The 19,720-nt window shown below is 39.9% G+C and overlaps 1 protein-coding gene and 1 long non-coding RNA gene across 2 annotated transcripts in view; both read right to left on the bottom strand.

Moving 5' to 3' along the window:
* Positions 1-19,720, bottom strand: part of MCCC2 (methylcrotonyl-CoA carboxylase subunit 2) — a 30,828-nt gene that overhangs the window by 3,361 nt on the left and 7,747 nt on the right. Inside the window, exons 4-16 of the mRNA XM_083465344.1 lie at positions 19,108-19,209; positions 18,575-18,702; positions 17,377-17,489; positions 14,390-14,503; positions 11,450-11,514; positions 11,058-11,157; positions 9,064-9,159; positions 8,316-8,388; positions 7,746-7,822; positions 6,267-6,333; positions 5,636-5,792; positions 4,981-5,095; positions 4,681-4,766 (exon numbers count right to left, since the gene is read on the bottom strand). Of these exons, the coding sequence (XP_083321470.1) occupies positions 4,681-4,766; positions 4,981-5,095; positions 5,636-5,792; positions 6,267-6,333; positions 7,746-7,822; positions 8,316-8,388; positions 9,064-9,159; positions 11,058-11,157; positions 11,450-11,514; positions 14,390-14,503; positions 17,377-17,489; positions 18,575-18,702; positions 19,108-19,209 (1,293 nt within the window). The remainder of the gene's footprint in view (positions 1-4,680; positions 4,767-4,980; positions 5,096-5,635; positions 5,793-6,266; positions 6,334-7,745; positions 7,823-8,315; positions 8,389-9,063; positions 9,160-11,057; positions 11,158-11,449; positions 11,515-14,389; positions 14,504-17,376; positions 17,490-18,574; positions 18,703-19,107; positions 19,210-19,720) is intronic.
* On the bottom strand, positions 1,491-4,674 carry LOC310688752. Its single transcript, XR_014517139.1, has 2 exons — positions 2,583-4,674; positions 1,491-2,250 (listed from the first exon to the last, which is right to left on the bottom strand). It is a non-coding gene; the product is annotated as an uncharacterized lncRNA (long non-coding RNA).

The following is a 19,720-nucleotide window of genomic DNA, read 5'->3' as shown; positions in this document are numbered from 1 at the left end:
GCCTTTAAAAAAAAGCACTATAACAAGAAAAATATCTATCCTTTAAATCTGTAGAACACAATTTTGATAGGGCAAATAGAATTTTTATTGGCAACTTGAAAGATTTTTCACCATAAGATAAAAGATTACTTTCTCCAAATCACTGTGGCTTCCTATCTTTGTTTAGTGAAAACTGCCTTCTGTAACAGGACAAAGCATTAATTATTGAGCAACCCATCAAACCCCATGGCGAGACCATGAATCATATCTCTGCTTGTAAAAAATTCATAACAGGGCCTCTGCAAGAAAAAGAGGCTTGGGAAGAAAGCTGCTCATGTCATTTGTTACAAGGTAAACTGATTAAACTCCTTTTAGAGACCTGAAAGCTGATTAATCTAGCTCATTAAAAAGATGTCTGGCTAATGACTCTTGGTAATTAAGACCTCTGCATGTGAAAGGTCCTAGTCAGGCACGTTTGATGAGGAAATACAACTATGGAGCAGACTACTGACATCCTGTACGCAGAATGAGATATAATTTATACACACAGCTAATAAAGAAATGTGCCTCCATTTTTTAAAAATGCACTGTTCTGCCTCCTTAGTCCCAATTTTATAGTACAAAGATCACAGTACCAATATAAACACCACAGTGTGCATACAGAGTGATTTGCAAAATAATATATACAAACACGCATGCAGCACACTGTCACTGTTAATACTGCCGATCACCCGCTGAAGAAGTGATGGGGAGACTGGAATCTGCCTCCCCAATATCTCCAACAAATAAGCAGAAATGTCATTTGTTGGGTGCTACACACAAAATTCAAATCCACTTACTGGGATCTATGAAAGCAGCTGCAAGGAACTAGATCCAGAGACAGGCATAGGAATCATGAATAAAGCTCCCTTAAGCATGCACTGTTCCGTTTAACCCAGAAGAAGGTCAAACAAAAACCAAATTGACCTTGCTCTCTGAAGGTCTCGATCCAAAAATGTCACTGGATCCACTACTGCAGATTCACACAGATCCTGGCAATTTGTCCAAGATTCAGATACTTGGCCTTATACTAATGTCAATAAAATTTCCTTTTATTTGACTTTATAATCTAGCATTCTCTTAATATCTTTTATAGAAATCATTCTGATTTGTGTCACAAATTCAATGAGAAAACTTTTTGTTGATGTCAAAAAGAACTGCATTTGTATATTGATATTGCAGCTCTGAGGGAAATAATCTTATGAAATAAACAGTACTTCCTAAGCATACAGCAAGCCAGAGCAGCAGCAAAATGCCCCACAGGTGCTAATAGTAGCCAGAGTGGATCAAAGGAGTCGGTGGTGGATCGGAAAATAGAAAAAGAGTTTAAAGGAGGAGCTTCCCCCTTTTTTGCCTCATTGTAGTTCTGACACCCCTGTAGCACAGACTAGCGTCTTTCGAGACAATGATGGCTTTTCCTCTTGAACTTAAGCATACAGCCTTTTACCCACTAGAAACACCAGTCAAGGGGAAATATTTCCACTTCCACTTGGTGGATGTATATTTCAATGCTTAGGGCATAAAGTACTGTACATATAATTTGTGTGCACAAAACAGGCTTTTGGAGCTCTTGCTACCAATTATTGCATGCGGGTGGCGCTGTGGTCTAAGCCACCGAGCCTCTTGAGCTTGCTGATCAGAAGGTCAGCAGTTCAAATCTGTGCGACGGGCGAGTTCCCATTGCTCTGTCCCAGCTTCTGCCAACTTAGCAGTTCGAAAGCATACCAGTGCAAGTAGATAAATAGGTACCACTGCGGCGGGAAGGTAAATAGTGTTTCCATGCGCTATGGTTTCCGTCACGGTGTTCCGTTGCGCCAATAGCGGTTTAGTCATGCTGGCCACATGACCTGGAAAGTTGTCTGTGGACAAACGCTGGCTCCCTCGGCCTGAAAAGCGAGATGAGCGCCGCACCCCATAGTCGCCTTTGACTGGACTTAACTGTCCAGGGGTCCTTTACCTTTTACCACCTAAAACACTGCTTATGACAAGCAGGGGATCATTAGAGGTACCTTCAACAAAGTTCAAGAAGCTGAATTGGAAAAGGGAATCTAGAATGCCTAATTATATCAGATGATACAAACTATGCAATCACAGTTGTGCGCTTGTGCAATTCCTATTCCTTTCAATGAGGTTGCATATGAAATGTTCTTAGTAGATCCTATTTTTTCCAAGTACTTTAGCAATGCAGCAATTTAATGATGGATCTGAAGAGCATCAGAGATACAGTGGTGCCTCGCAAGACGAAATTAATCCGTTCCGCGAGTCTCTTCGTCTAGCGGTTTTTTCGTCTTGCGAAGCAACCCTATTAGCGGCTTAGCGCTATTAAAGGCTTAGCGGCTATTAAAGGCTTAGCGGATTAGCGGCTAAAAGGCTATTAGCGGCTTAGAAAAAGGGGGGGAAAGCGGGAAAAAATCGGAACACTTGCAAGACGTTTTCGTCTTGCAAAGCAAGCCCATAGGGAAAATCGTCTTGCGAAGCAGCTCAAAAACGGAAAACCCTTTCATCTAGCGGGTTTTCCGTCTTGCGAGGCATTCGTCTTGCAGGGCACCACTGTACTTTATTACCGAAAAGGTCAAGCACCACATAGGTAGAGGCAGACCAAACATGTCTGAAATGTTCTCTCATGAAGATCTCAAATTTAAAAGCAAAAAATGATGGAATGCCTCTAATTTTTAGCCTTTTCATCACAATTACTGAACATTCCTTATTAGTGACAAGTTTAAAAGCCTAAAGTTAAAATAACCTTTGTACAACCACTAACTAATAGACTGCTTATAAGATCATCCGCTGAAAGGCAGATGTTTCTTGTATCACAACTAGGCACATACTGCATGCTTAAAAATCCAATTATTTTTCAGGCCTTTAACACATATAAAAATTATAAAGGGCCTCCAGTTATTATATCTAAGAAGACAACACAGAGAGGGGGAAAATACCTCCAAATTAAGGATTTGGTTTAAGCACATACAGTCTGATGATAATTTTTTTAATGTAATTAGTTCAATGAGAAGTTTTCTTGACTGCAGTATAATCCAATAATAAAAGATGAAAATACATGTATTTATTTGTCCCTTCTGGCCTGGGGAGACATATGAAATTTTGTGACAGCTGGACAAAACCAGGTCCTCAAGCGGTTTAACCACACGTATTTTTGCAACTGAGATGAATCACCCAGATTCGTATTTATTGCTAAGGCCAATCTATATCAAAGACCATGAATTTCCAGTTGACAGCAAGGAGTACAAGATAGGCTACTACTATATAGATAAGTCTGTGAGAACTGAGTAATTAACAAACGCTGGATGCCTTTGGACGTTAATGCTAAAACCATGCTTTAGCATTCTGAGAACAAATTGTAGTGAACCTCAGGATTGCAAACTCTTTTCTTCCTCTGGAATGGCCAATAGATAGGAAATTAATGCTTTAGTATAACTGCGCTTTAGCCTATCATCTGAACCCTGCAAAACTACAGTCAATGTTGACTGTGGTTTGAATAAGCTGGTTTATGGCAACCAGGTATATTTAACATTAGTCACAGTTTGTCTGGGTTCAGACAACATGGCAAGCTGTGAGCTTAACCTCTTTGCAGTTGTTTGGGATCAGGAGAGGGGAAGATGGGAGCAAGCAAGCCCTGCAAGGCTCATTGCAGTTTGTTCTCATAATGCTAAACAATGTCTTAGCGACAACATGGAACACAGCCTGCTATGTCAACTCTCAAGAAAAAAGATTGCCCCAGGTTCTTGCAATTGTTTGGTGTTGGCAGTAGGACAATGAATAATAGACAGTGAAGTTTTGTGTTTAAACTCACACTTATTAACACCTTTTAATAAATCTGACTGATCAGATTTACAAGGTGGTAATTCAAATGCAAGTAAAATATATCCTCTGTGGTAAACAGTTTCATTTGCTTTTTGGAAGATAAAAGCTCTAGCATTCTTCAAATGCGTTTCTTGAATTATCACAAGAAAGATATGGCTTGCTACTATTACTAAATAACATAATAAACATACACTCTGCTTTAGTAATTCTAAGAGAGATGCTGGCTGCCCTCACGCCTAGTAAAACACAAAATGATCCATGTAAATTTATCTCTAGCAGATCATGAAAAGCCAGTTTCGGCTGGTAAATAAGAGTACTGAGCTTGATCCTTGATTATCAGACTTCACATCCCCCTCAGGCAGTGGAGGAGCAGGCAGGGGCTGGCACGCATCCTGGGGGCATGGCGCCCAGCGCAGGCGGGGGGGCAGCCATGATGGCACCCCACCGGGACATGCTGCCAGGGGCGATGCAATCCCCCCGCACTCTTCCTGCGCCAGTGCCCTCAGGTACGTGGAATAGCCTTAACTAGAATTATTATATTTGAACCTCAGTATTTCATCTGTTAAATCGGAGTGTTGATTATATTTACCAATTTTGTGGGTGCACAGGACTGAACACTTTGCACATTAATGATGTTTAATAAATAGTTGATAATAAAGGGCCTGATCCAATCAAGTCTCTGTTCCGCTAATGGAAGAGTAAGGCATTACCTATCTGACCCTCGTGACAATCCAACATCTTTGCAGCTTAAGCTTTATCAGAACCTCCACCACAGGTTGTGGTGGCGAGGGGGTGTGTGGAAGCAAAACACCGTAGCATGTTAAACTATAATCTATATGTTACCGTGCACTAGAGTAGTAGGGACTGCCTTCCTCTTCAAACCTCCGGATGATTGGCTCTTTGAGAGTTTTTTCCTCCTCTTCAGTTAGCTAGTGGATTGATATGGAAAGAAAGTCGGATTTTAGTCTGCAAGAGCTACACTTTTATATATTAAGAAGCAATATTGCACACTGATTGCATAAGACCATAGGTTAGCATGACAAGGACAAGAACCAGAAAGCTTCAATCTCACATCTCTCTCCCTGCCCCATTCCCAGATTTACACCTGTCTTCTTACCCACATCAATAACAAAAAATACTTACCTGCTTCCCTTCCCTTGCTTTTCGGTCCTTGGCTATTGTAGCCAAAACCATTGCAGCTTGCTCTCCTCCCATAACTGAGATCCGAGCATTTGGCCACATAAAAAGGAATCTGGGACTGAAAAAGATAAAACAAACTAACACAAGGCACAAATCTCCTGCTTTTCCCCCAAATTCCCTACTCCAGAATTATTCTAATTTTATTTTGTTTGAGGGGCACAGGGACAGGAAGAGTTTCAAAGACCTGCTCCATCATGTACCTAAACTTCCTTACTGTCATTGTGATTTGCATAATATGTAAGCAGCAAAGATCCACCATTTTCCTTAACCATGCCATTTATTTAATTCATTTAGCAAAGTTGTTATACCGCTTAATTATCCATTGGTACCTACAGTGAGCATCAAAATTTTCATCAAGTTTTTCTAGCTATAAAGAAGGGGTATTTTAGTTTCTGTGCCAGGATACTGCAACATTACACATACAAAGTGACATGAGCACCATGTAACTGGAATGACCAAGGGATTTAATACAATGAGTAGGACATACGAATGTATACATTCACTAATTCACCTGTATAAGGTGAATAAACACAGGTGACATAGTCTGCCTGAGCCACAACTGCATTTAACAGTTAACTAATTCTAGGCACATACTTACCTATATGCTCTTCCACACATCCCATAATTTCCAGCTCCATAGGAACCTCCAATTAGTACTGTTATTTTAGGCACATTGGCACATGCTACAGCAGTTACCATCTTGGCTCCATCTTTTGCTATTCCACCAGCTTCATAATCCTTACCAACCATGAAACCTAGTGAATTATAAAAGCAGCAAGATCAATGTCAACCAATTTTGCAAAGTAATCTTACTGGTCCATTGCAGAGGGGGTGGGGAGAGAATCCAAAAGCAACAGTAAGGTAACACCTTTACTGGGCCCACCCCAACTAAAACACAACATAAATAGCTTCCTCGCTATTTAAGGTATTAATCTATTCTTACTTTAAGATAACAGTCATTGCTGATTGTACACCTTCAGGACAGGGTTTCTTGTTCTTAATTTCAGTCATTATATACTGCTTAGATTTTAAGACACTTTAATAACACTTTACTTAATGTCAGCTCTACAGCCCTCCTAAAAAAACAAATAAAGGTTATAAATAATGGATAGGAATATATTTATTACTACTACGTATTTAGTTGCCTGGGGGCTATGCAATGAATCTGCAGCTCCAAATAATTTATTTCCCCTGAAATTCAGCTACATAAATCATAATGAGTCACAGACCTGTGATGTTTTGCAGAAATACAATGGGAATGTTTCTCTGACAACAAAGCTGAATAAAATGGGTGCCCTGTAAAGACAGTAAAAAGATAGTTTATCTAAAAGGTAAAGGGACCTACTGGCAGTTAATTGTTGAACAGCTTATCTTCAATCCCATCTATTGTTAAAACCAATAGGTGCTTCCATGACAATGTTTTATTAAGTTGCTATATGTGTGTGTGTGTGTGTGTGTGTGTGTGTGTGTGTGTGTGTGTAACAAAATCACAATCTTTTACATGATATATAATGCTTATCTAATTAAAAAAACAAACATTCCAACACATAATTGCACTTTCCCAATTCCCTCCGTTGGAAATGACCCTATACCAGAGCATCAGCTTGTCTGTTATTTTTTCTAACTGTAGTAATACTCTCAAATTGCTTCAGAATAAAACAACTTTTCCCAGTTAGTGTTACTTATCTTCGTAAACAGCTGATTCATGAATAAGTTACTCATTCCCCAATAACTGCTAAAATAGATTTGAAGCAAGTTTCAACACATAAGGATGTGATAAATGGTAGGTGGTAATAACTGAGGAAACAAGTTTGCTATGGTACGGAATGCTAGAAATAGTACGTTAGATCACTGCCATTAAGAATGACAAAATAGCAGGTTAGACTAAAAAATTCTTGCAGCGTGGCAGGTTTGAGAAAAAGCTTTTGTAACTTTGTTAATAATCATACTTAGCATCTGTACAAATGTTCAAAGTGTTTCCCGTGCACCACCTAGTTGTAACCCTTACAACAACACTGAAAGGTAAGTCAGTATTATTACATACACACACTATTAGACAATAAATCTATGACAGAATGTCTTCTAAGTGTTTCTTCCTGTTGGGCATACAGTGGTACCTCGGGTTACATACGCTTCAGGTTACATACGCTTCAGGTTACACACTCCACTAACCCAGAAATAGTGCTTCAGGTTAAGAACTTTGCTTCAGCATAAGAACAGAAATCATGCTCCGGTGGCGCGGCAGCAGCAGGAGGCCCCATTAGCTAAAGTGGTGCTTCAGGTTAAGAACAGTTTCAGGTTAAGTACAGACCTCCGGAACGAATTAAGTACTTAACCTGAGGTACCACTGTATTTACAACTAAAAGCAGCAAGAGTAATTATATTTCCTTAAAACAGGGATGGGGAGCCTGTGGCCATGAAGATGTCCCGGACCACAATTCCCCAGCCAACATAAAAAGGGATAACTGGAGTTCCAGTCCAGCAACATCTGGAAGGCTACAGGTTCCCCATCCCTGCCAGAAAATGTAAGAAAATGTAAACATGAAATTATTTTATTTTTTAGACTTGGTTATGCTTCTTATAGTCATAAGTAACCACCAAAAAGGTAATTAATTACCCGCTATGAATGTAGTTATCAGCAATTGCTTTGTTCTCAGCAATAATGAAAGTCTGGAAGGCAGAGCTTCAATAACGTATGTTATACTTGCCTTCTTTGCAGATTCTGAAAAAAGGACACCATTGTTTCCAATTATTCCTACCGGATAACCAAATATCCGAGCAAATCCTAGAGGGGGAAATGAGAATAAGAGAAAATTGCACATGTATCTCACAATGAAAGCATAAAACATTTCAACACCTTTTGAATGAAATCAGTATTCTAAGAATAAGAGTTTTAGGCCTGCAGCCACAATTCTTCCATATAAATTATATGAATTGTTAATTTTCCACAAGCTCTTACAAAGTATTTTTAAAATGCAAACATACCCATATTCCAACATATTAAATAGTAGCAGCTTCATACCTGGTGTTCCTCATGAATGGTAAATAAAAAACAAAAAATCAGTTCAGTTTTGAAATAAGCAGGGGAAATAGGTGCAGTTTTGAAAGGTTCAGTTCACCATCTTGATTCAAAATGGCACCTGCTCCCTGATCTCATGAACCATTATGCAAATTTGGTTCTGATATCATAAGAAGTGTCCAAGTCCATAGCAAACAAATAAACTACTTTCTGAAATGTGTAGCAGGAAATTTGATTTCTAATCACCTAAAAATAATACCTGTGATTAAGGTATCTCCGTATAAGGCTTTAAATTCATCGAATTTACTTCCATCTACAAGTCTAGCAATGACCTTAAGTAGAAAAACAAACAAGACACACATTATTAGTTCATTCTTCGTTACAACAGATAATATTTTTAAGATCACATTCTCTTTTGTACAGTGGTGCCCCACAAGACGAATGCCTCGCAAGACGGAAAACTCGCTAGACGAAAGAGTTTTCCGTTTTGGAGGTGCTTCGCAAAACGAATCTCCTATGGGCTTGCTTCGCAAGACGAAAATGTCTTGCGAGTTCCTGCGGGTTTTTTTCCCTCCCCCCCCCTTTTTCTAGGCTGCTAATCAGCTGATCCGATAAGCCGCTAAGCCGCTAAAAGCCGCTAATAGCGCTAATCCGCTAATCCGTCAATGGGCTTGCTTCGCAAGACGAAAAAACCGCTAGACGAAGAGAATCACAGAACGGATTCTTTTCGTCTTGTGAGGCACCACTGTATTAGATTGATATTAAATTCCAAGTAACTGGGCTTCATTACTACCAGCTGAAGGAACACACTAGGCTGAACGTGTTTGAAATTGAAAGCCCAATTATTATAGAAAGTAGTTGTTATCATCACCGTCATCAGTCACCTTCTTCACAATTGTCTCAAGGTGATGTACAATAAAAATAGCAAACAAAAAACAATTAAGCAGCAGATACATTTAAAACAATACAAAATAGACAATCATGGCAGCAATATTTTGTATTTATACCTCTCTAACATCAAAATTTCTTTTAAGCTGCTCTCCAACTATCCCATAAAGTTCATCAGCAGGAAACAAAGGTTCTTCCGATGGTTCTATTGTCACCTGCAATAATTTAAAGTACAAAAAACCCCACAAATTAATCAAAACATTCATCAATATTTTCCTACAGGCTTCCAGAGTCTCTCTCTATACCCAACTCAGGCTCAGGTGTTTGCATCTGAGTAACAATTCATTCAGCATGACAGCTAAACTTATCCTGGATTCTTAGAACTTTTCTCTCTTCCTCGCAGCTCTTCCTAAGTTCCAGCAGTAATTTGCACATTTCCAAAACAGCTTTGTGGCTCAATTCTGACCTACAAGTTATTTGTTTTGTAATTATATATTTTATTGTTGTAACTCACCTTGGGACCCTGTTATCTATTAAATTAGTATACCACCCTACACCCGCAGGTCTAAGGGTGGTTACAACATAAAATCACAATATAAAAACATAAAATACATAATAAAAATGAAAATTAAAAAACCCAATAATCCCCCTTCCCTATTACATTTTAAAAGGGCATTGGATATAGGAAAAGGTGGGTAAGCAATCAAATTAAATAAAAGATAGAAAGAAAAGATAGAAAGAAAATTGAACCCTGGTTAAGGGACTGGGAATGGGGTATCATATATAGTACCTGGCACCCTATTTTTGCACAAGTCTTGCTGTGGTGAAGAAGAAGAAGAAGAAGAAGAAGAAGAAGAAGAAGAGGAGGAGGAATAGTAGTTTGGATTTGATATCCCGCTTTATCACTACCCTAAGGAGTCTCAAAGCGGCTAACAATCTCCTTCCTCCCCCACAACAAACACTCTGTGAGGTGAGTGGGGCTGAGAGACTTCAGAGAAGTGTGACTAGCCCAAGGTCACCCAGCAGCTGCATGTGGAGGAGCAGAGATGTGAACCAGGTTCACCAGATTACAAGTCAACCGCTCTTAACCACTACACCACACTGGCTCTCCTCAGTCTGAGCCGCTAGGGGGCAAAAGAGGCACACTGGACTGTGCTGAGACTTAGCAGCTGGCCTTTGCAGAAATTAGCCTTAAAGCCCAATGGGTCACCCCTGGAAGAGGAGGAGGACAGAAGAGGGAGGGCACAGCAGGGCTCTCCTCCCAACTCTCTCTCCCTGAGACCAAAGGAGGCTTTTCCTTGCAGGTGTTTTCAGCTTCAGCCCTGCTCAAGTAGGTGATATTACCATGATCCTAAACTCACACTGAGCACCACAATCAGAGTTCAGGAACACCCATGGTTTCATGACAATCACACATAACCCTGGAATAGGAAGGTTAGATGAATTTGTGTGCGACAGGAGAATAGGATGGATGGTGTATGCTATCCTAAATTGTAGGTCTGAAAGTTAAATTGTAGGTCTGAAAATGTAATAGTCTAATATCTAGTCAGGGCCAGTGCAGGCATAACTCTTCATTTTCTGAACTAAGTTTAATACATCATCAGACAAGGACAGACTTGCTTACTCCATCTCCCACCCGCTCCCCCCAGATGAACTCCTCATTAACCTTGGTGCATTGAATGATATATCTGTACCTACATAAAAGCCATGGTTGAAGTTCACTCAGAGTAGACCTCTTAAAATTAATGGACTTCACTTTTTCATGTGCATTAATTTCAATGGCTCTACTAAGTATCACTTCGTTGAATTCCACCCCTTATGTCAAAATCTGGCCTAGCGTAAACCTGGCCTAGTGACCGTACTGATAACACACTGCTCCAGGGATAGTGTTAACAAGGGAGGATGGGTAGAATCCAAATGGGAGAAGGGAGGGAACACATGAGCTTGCGATCCACTCTCAATCTAACCATGATTAAGAAACCAGCTGTCTTATGTTTGCAACAGGCCACAGTGCAAATGGAAACTTTAAATGCACAGCACTGCTACCAAAGCCACATTCTAAGTATTCTATTTCATACATCGCTTCAAAGGAAACTGAACAAAACATACTCACGTCTACTTTCTTCTGGTAATTCAAACTTCTCACCACTTTCCTCGCTAAATGGAGTGCATGGTTATCATCCAAAGCATAGTGATCAGTTACACCAGATTTTCTGCACAGATTTAAAATACAAGACCATGGCATGATATTAAGCAATATATTTTTATTTACTATTCAATGGTGAAATACTTTTGGGAGGGGGGCAGGGAATGACATGCCATAGAACCCAAACACAAAGGGAACTTGAGAAATAAAGGGCAAGCATTTAGTGGTAATATCCATTGATAGCAGAAGAGCCCACCATTATTTAAAGCAAGGGGAATGCAACAACAGTTCAAAGCAACATAATTTAAGGCACGTTCCATTAAAATGTACTGAAGGTGGAGAAGAGTGTTTTGTTTTACCTGCAGTGAAGATCAGCACCACCAAGATCTTCTGCTGATACCTCCTCCCCTGTTGCTGCTTTAACCTAAAATACAAAAACAAAGTCTCAGCACAGAAGTTCATAGAACTAGGGATGCTATTTATATATTTAAAGCAATTTTAGCCCATAGCTGAAAAGGCTTCCAAACTAGCTTCCAAAGATAAGCAGCAATGCAATTATGTGTTTTTTAAAAAGTTAACTACAATAATCTTTGAAATTTTCAGGCTTTGGACCCTGCCTGTTACTTCCCCCAACTCTCATCCAAGAATCTCTTCAGTTCACTACTTTGGCCCATATAAACCAAGGTTTGAACCTAGTAATAAACACTGGTCTACACAGTTGGTTCAGACGTACTGCTATATAATACTAATGCTGGAAAGAAAAGAGAGGGAACTCAAGCTGGAAAGGGAAGATGGGATGGAGCACTTTGCACTATGCCCAGTGGACATAGCTGATTGAGTAGAGTATTAAATGCCATAAAAATATAACCAAGTAACATAAAATCATTATTATGATTATTTAAGAAGCACTATTAATATGTATGTCACTTTATAAAGACTTCCAGGATCTTATTATCTAAAGTTAAACAGTAAAATTGGAAGAACATGTGTTCAGTTCAGGAACAGATTTAAGGGTGATCATATCAGGAGAGAAGACTGAAAGGGTGTGCCAAAGAAGACACAGAAAATGGGGGAGAGGCGGTGTTGCATGAGAGAGAGAGCTCCAGGCATAAGGGGAAGCAAGGAGAAACAGCAGAGTTGTTTAAGGAAGCTGGAGACTTTTTTATGACTGTGGGAGGTGTAGCTGAAGGAGTGGGTCGTGGGGCATGAATAAATTTAAATGTAAGAGTGAGGGATTTTGTGCTGGATCCAGCACAAGAGTAAGGAATTTGTGCTGCAGCTAGGAGTGGCCAATCCTTAAAGACAAATACAGAATCATTTCCCCAAAACCTAATTTTAATATCATCTGATGCTAAGCAGAGCCTGCCTGCCTCAAATCTCCATTTCCATTCAACTTAGCAGCCTCAAAGCTACCTATTTTTTTAAAAAAACATTTGTTTCAAAAAAAAAATACACTTAAAGCTAATCAATAAGCTCTGAGTCTGTTCCATTTTTCTAAAGTGATATAATTAGTGCCGAAAATTCAAGCAGGAAATTAAGTAACAAATTAATTAGGGCTAAATGGCAGAGTTTCGTCATCCAAAGGTACCTATTGATTTTCTGTGTCTGCTTCTGCTGATTACTTTTGTACCAGAACACTATTCCTGACCCAGGAAAACACTTCCCACGCTGAAGCCATTATCCCTGCAAGCTAAGCAATGAAATGTGCATGTTTCAGCTTTGACAACACATCATCTTGGTAAAAGAAATCTAGGTAGTGGCTGCCACTTTTTATTGAAATATATTTCAACAACTACAAATTTCCAAAGTTCTAAAAGTTCCATATCATGTTTCCCCTTTAATGTGTTAGCTCTGTTTTTAATTAAGGACTGACAAAATATTGGAAAATGGATGTTTATAATTAAAAAGCAGAATTGGATATAGTTAAGGAAATAATAGTTTACATCACATTGAAAAGGATACAGGAAGGAAAATGCTTTTGAATTATGGTGCTGGAGGAGACTCTTGAGAGTCCCATGGACAGCAAGAAGACCAAACCTATACATTCTTAAGGAAATCAGCCCTGAGTGCTCACTGGAAGGACAGATCCTGAAGCTGAGGCTCCAATACTTTGGCCACCTCATGAGAAGAGAAGACTCCCTGGAAAAGACCCTGTTGTTGGGAAAGATGGAGGGCACAAGGAGAAGGGGACGACAGAGGACTAGATGGTTGGACAGTGTTCTCGAAGCTACAAACATGAGTCTGACCAAACTGCGGGAGGCAGTGGAAGACAGGAGTGCCTGGCGTGCTCTGGTCCATGGGGTCACGAAGAGTCGGACACGACTAAACGACTAAACAACAACAACAGGAAGGAAAGTGGCTGGATGATAGAACACATATTATCTCAGACATTTTCCTCAACTATCTGGGATACAGCTAGGGCAGGTATTGTTTTTGGTGTGACCCCTTTTCTTCATAGAAGCCTGTGACACAGAGACTCTCCTCCCTGAAAGAGAGGGGAGTGGTTGTGGGCGGGAGCCCGAGCACTGCCCAGCAGGGGGCGTGGCACCCTGCCTCCAGCTCACCTGGCTGGCGCTCACGCCCCCCCCCGGTGGCCACCCAACCAGGTGCCGCGGAGGGGGCGTGTTCAGCAGCCTTTTGCTGCAGCGCCAGCCTCTCCCTGGCCTCATTCCTCGTCGTCGTCCCCTCGCGAGTCACCCACCCTCCACTCCCTTTGAGCTCAGGGCTTAGTTTCCCTTGGCCTTGCTATGGACCTTAGGTTGGTTGCCCTGGTTGCCCGGGGGGCCTGGTAGGAGTTTTTCCATTTGGCATTAGGCTTTTTGGTTTTTTCGCCTACCTCTTAGCAATCGTCACAACTTTTGTGGTATTGGTGGGTAGGTTAGGCATTGGAATAATGTGTTGTGGTGTTTCGAAGTGCTAGGTGTGGCCATCACCTATGCCTTCAATTTTTAGGGGTATTCCGTTAAAGAATCTGGGGGTCGTGTATTCCGTCCGATGCCTGCTTGGCGGGAGGCCATGGCACGACCCTCGGTGACAGCAGGGGTGAGCCTATAGTTGGATTAGCATCAACAGGCTCCACCTACTGGTGAATAAACCCACTTGTTTCGATCCAATGCCTAAGCCAATACCTTTTCATTGCTGTAATCAATAAAGTTGTGGCCTTTTCTAGCCCATCAACCTTATATCACGTGTCCCTGTGTCTTCATTTCACTTCGTGGGGGTCGGGTCCTCGAACCACAATTATATGTTATAACAAAAGCAGGAAATCCTACAAAATTCGTTCAAAACCATGCACTCACCAATGGAGGACCTCCCAAAAAAATCGTCCCTTGCTTGCCAACTATTATACTTTCATCAGCCATTGCAGGGACATAGGCTCCTCCTGCTGTACATGAACCCATAACCACGGCTATCTGAGAAAACAAACAGAAACACAGCATTCAACAGAAAGAAATATACTCACCTACGGGCAACTTCACTTCCTTGTAGTCTTGCAACCTAACGTGCAGCAACTGGCTCATATTTGTTTACATCTAGACTAAGTTTGTAAGCTGATCAGAAGAGGAATAGTTCTCTTTAGTTCTGCCAATTGGATCTATAAATTATGCAAGCTGCTGATGCTGCTGGGTCTTTCCAGGCAGCGTTTTATAGAACAGTAATATTAATCCTTCCCAGAGTCACTCCTTCTTTAAAGGTTCATTCCTGCTATGTAAGAGAGGAATATTGTCCCAACTGGTGCACTCAGACCTCTAAATATGAAGCACAAAGCATGACATTTTCACCAAATTAGTATTACCATAAAAGCATAGAAAAAGCTTGAGAAAGCAAGCAAGAAAAATGAAAGGATATAACCTTCTGCCCTTGCTGTCTCAGTGGGCATTTATTGAAAGAAATGCACTATAGAAAATTGAAGGTAAATTAGGCATCATCATTGACTGAAAAGGCCCCCTTTATGTCCATTATGAACACTGAAGGCACAGGAGAAAGTGTTACAGGCAACTATTCAAATCATTAAGACATTTATGAGGGAAATTTTTTTTCTTAGTTTGAGAAAAAGGCAGAATTATATTTCTTTCAAAACAGAAATCTAATTCCACAAGAACAACTTAGGGTAGATATAGGTAACAGAGCTGGAGGGTGGGGGCTGCAATTACATCGATTTTGTGATATCATCTGAAACCCAATCATTAAATTACATGCCTCTAGGACTATGACATGGTTTGATGAAATTATTTTCTTGTGGCTGTAAAGGCCTCGTTTCTTATATATAACACGATAATCAACAACCAAATGAGGGCCTTGATTGGTTTGAAAAATGGTTTGGGAAACAGATGTGATGGGCCTGGGTCTCAGCAAAATCTGCTTCTGCGTATATTAGAAAATACTTTAAAAGTGGTATGCAGGTGGTAGTGGATACCCATGTATCACCTACAGTCCAACCATGATGCCGGTGGCGATGTGATAGTAAGGGGACTTATTATCACTTACAGCAGGGTTGCCTGGTAATACAGGTATTTCAGGGACTCAGAAGTATCCAACGTAATTCAGGCAGCCATGGATTTTACGCCCCAACTGTGTTTACTATCCCTCTTTCGAGGCCTTGAATGTTGCTATAAAGACTAAAGATTTACTAACTATTCTTTTAGTGGCCACTTGGTTCTCTATAGGTCAAACCTGGAAGGCCTTACAGAGACTATCCTGGACTTAAGGTATAAACATGTATGGTGCCTGCCTATCACTAAGAAAACAACTTAGTGATAAAAGGAACAGAAAATCTGGACATATTTTGTGCAATATGGTGCTCATTTATTCAATACACTGTACAAATTAAACTGGTCTTCAATACAAACTCTCCCAAGCATCTTTGTAGATATGACTATGCTGAACAGTATGGCTGAACTATATTCTTTCCTGGGAATGACCATCTGTAATGGATAAAATAACTTTTGTGCTGTCTCCAGGATATTATATGCTAGACATGTAAGTAATTTGTATGAATTAATAAAAATCATTTATTTTAATTTATAACCTGATAGCTGTTATCCTGGTGGGTAGGGTTGCCATATTTAAAAAAGAGAGAATCCAGTTTATCTATCTATCTATCTGTCTATTTATTTATTTATAAAGGTTTGTCTGTTATCCTGGTGGGTCAGACAAATATATTTATCAATCGTCCAAGAAAAACATGTGTAAGGGACATCTATTTACTCATGGACTTACGTAATATTAATTTTACATTGGGGAAAACATCCTCTAGTTTATTAGATTCCCACTTTGAAAGAATTAAAACAGACAGCCACTCGGCAGTGGGAGAGCAGTGAAGGTGGGAATCCAAAATACATAAGAGCTATTCGGGGGGTCATTGCACTCTGAAGAAGACTCGTCATCTTGCGGTCAGACAAACCTTTCTCTTTCCAGGCTCAAATACAAGGAAAACCCAGTTGGCCAGCCTGCAGAAACAGTCAACAATGCATAGAACTAACTGGCTGGGACCTGTGGTATCATGAATCCATCATCACCCTTCTGCCCAGCAAACTTTTGCAGCTTTAAAAAGAAAAAAATGATTTCTCTTTCTCTAAAAAAGTTCCAAATGAAGTCTTTTGAACTTTTTTTTTAAAAGGAGACAGTCTTCCTAAAGATATGGAAGGAAGGACAAAGTGAACAACTAAATCAGTGTTCTAAGAGGCAAGTACATATTTTGATTGCAGTGCAAAAGGTAAAAGAATGATGTGCAGAAGCGGGGAGGAGAATGCCAATTCCCGTTTTGACGTACATCAGTACACACTCAAAGCTTTTCCAGTTAAATGGTGATGGAGTGGGGTAAAGCCATATAGGTCAAGTGCTAGCAAATTGCTTCCTGCTGTTGTGCCTCTGCTTCCAAGCATAAGATCAGATACAGTCAAAACAGTTTCTTTTAACAAGTTGTATAAAAAAATTCTACCCACTGCTATGTGTTTTCAACAGCACATGAATAAAAGAAGAAGAAAAAAATGTCCCTTTGAAATAAAACAAAGGAAAAGCAAAGAGGTCTGGGTTTAACAAAACAAACCTAAGACAGTTTTCTTGTCAACTCCAAATACACACAAGAGACAAACACTAATGTGATAAATTGAGATAAGAAATTCATGAGTGTCCTAAATAGCAAGGATGACTTTTAATTGACATTTTCCATTGTAACTGAAAATTATTTAGTTCTCAATTCCATATGATGCATGTCACTGCCTATATAGTTCCCTTTACAATCCAGCTTAATTATATTCCTGCTTTTTTTCTCAAATAAAGTTACCTGTGGAATTCTTTGTGAAGACATGCGTGCTTGGTTATAGAAAATTCTACCAAAATGATCACGATCGGGAAACACTTCTGCCTGGCGTGGTAAGTTTGCACCTCCAGAGTCAACTAAGTGAAAATAAAGATTGAACATTGATAAACAACGTATTTATCTAAACATTACTGGAAACCATTATTCCCTGTGAGGAGGACACTGAGAAATCATAGACGTTTGAGGCAAGAAAAGGCACTTGCTTTCTTCCCCTGTCTAAAGTCCTTAATCAGCCACTGTCACTGCAAGCCAGAACCCTTATATGACAATTGCTTGGACGAAAGGTTGTCCTTGCCTCCAGTCTACAGCCCTTTATCTAAGCAAGTGCCACCGAAGTGAAGAACAGGGTGGGCTCCAGCACCTGAAAAAAGGAAAAACAGGCAGCTTTACTCTGGACAACAGTTGCTTAAAGCCCAGCCTTTTCAGATGCTTAGATGAAGCATTAGAGAGGTACAGCCTGATTTGCAATTTGATATTAGCGCTCAATACTTTGCTCCACTGTACTGCTCTGAATTGTTTAAACAGTATGTAATGTGTACAAAAATCCATCTTCTGCCTCTTCAACTTAAGTTTGCCGTTTCCAAGAAAGATGCACACACAGAGGCTTAATTTAAGCACCAAGTCTAAGCTTAGTTTGCACCCATTATAGATTATGGTATAAAAAACTGTGAGTGGTGTTCATGACAGTTGTTAACTGCATTGGGCTCTCTTGTGAGAAAAGGTGGGATAAAAGAAAAATAGACATACAACAGACAAACAGAGTTTAAAGCTACTAGTGTACATTTGTTTTCTGTCTTCAGCATGCAGCTTCAGAAATTCATTCCCATCATCTATGGTGTAGCAGCCTTTGATGAACATAACTATGGTTGCCAAATCAGACATAATGCCAAACATCTGTTAGAGCAAACCTTGATTTCCAAACCCACTTCAAACCAGAGTTTCCTATTCAGATTTGCCAGCTGATGTTTTGTCAGTTCTTACACCAAGCCAAACCATAACTGAGCTTCCTTAACCACATTTTGGTGAGTAAAAGCACTATGGCTCCACAGCCCAACCACTAGAAAGGTAAAAAAAAATTGTCATTGACAGCCTACTCTTTAAAATATAGCTTTCCTCCAACCTTAACATATCAGTTAATAATAGTGTTTGCAATAGAACTTACCTAAATATAGACAAGGGAGATGATTCTGCATTGCAATTTCTTGAGCGCGCAGGTGCTTCTTTACAGTGATTGGATAGTATGTTCCACCTTTGACAGTTGCATCATTTGCAATAATCAAACACTCCACTCTGAAACACAAATGATTTTCAGCGACTAAATCTTTCCCAGTTGAGCAAGAGAATTGCTGGCATTAATCCTAACAAGACTGAAATCCATCAAACTTTCATCCAAATAAACATGCTCAGGTATGCAATGCCAATCATATCTCATAAAAGGTTTCCATCAGTCCTGTATCATGACAGAGAGTGCTACACAAACATCTATTACACTTAAACTGAAGGTGACACTGCTGCATCTGATGTGCTGCTAATGAATCTTCAGAAACAGCTCTTATTACACAGTAACACAGTAATTCTGGAAAATAAAAAGAACTTATGAATTGTGATCTCTTGAGATTGTTTTCTGACATTTTGCAAGCTGTCGGAAAGCCAGAGTTGCAACCCACAAAAAGCACAGATAGTAACAGTTCTCACCCTGACACCCGTCCAATGCCTGTAATGATGCCACCTGCTGGTACCTCTTCATCGCCATATAGCTGGTAGCCTGCAAACTGGGAGAACTCCAGGAACGGAGACCTGGGAAAAGATTTTTTAGAAATCTCAGGCACATAAGTCATAGGAAGCATTTTAGGTAGGTAACTTTTCAAGCTCATAGACTGGCTCCAAAAGCATATTTTAATTACATGTATTACTTATTTGGAATTTTTATTCCACCTTTCCATTCTCACACAACATATAAAGTAAGTTTTATATCTTGCCAAATTTTGAGTTATCTCACAGAAAAGTGGTATCTGCTTATGATACCATGAATTGGGTCAGATAATTTTCATGGAAGCTGTGAGAGGAGCAAACAATTTGCCAGGTTAGGAAAAAAACTGAAGCTGAGACATAAATTCTATAGCAATGGTATGAATGAATTTATTAATACGGTCACAGACCAGCATCTATAGCAATGGTAGACAATGTGGTACCATGCAGATTTTACTGGACTACATATCCCATCAGCCCAAGCCAACATAACCAATGGTCAAGGATGATGGGAGTTGTAGTCCAACAGTATCTGGAGGCACCGAACTGTCTACCCCTG

The sequence above is a fragment of the Podarcis liolepis genome (genome assembly GCF_965112155.1).
Source record: "Podarcis liolepis genome assembly, chromosome: 11".
Lineage (NCBI taxonomy): Eukaryota > Metazoa > Chordata > Lepidosauria > Squamata > Lacertidae > Podarcis > Podarcis liolepis.
Note: the sequence above shows the minus strand (reverse complement) of the source record. Positions and strands in the feature narration are given on the sequence as shown.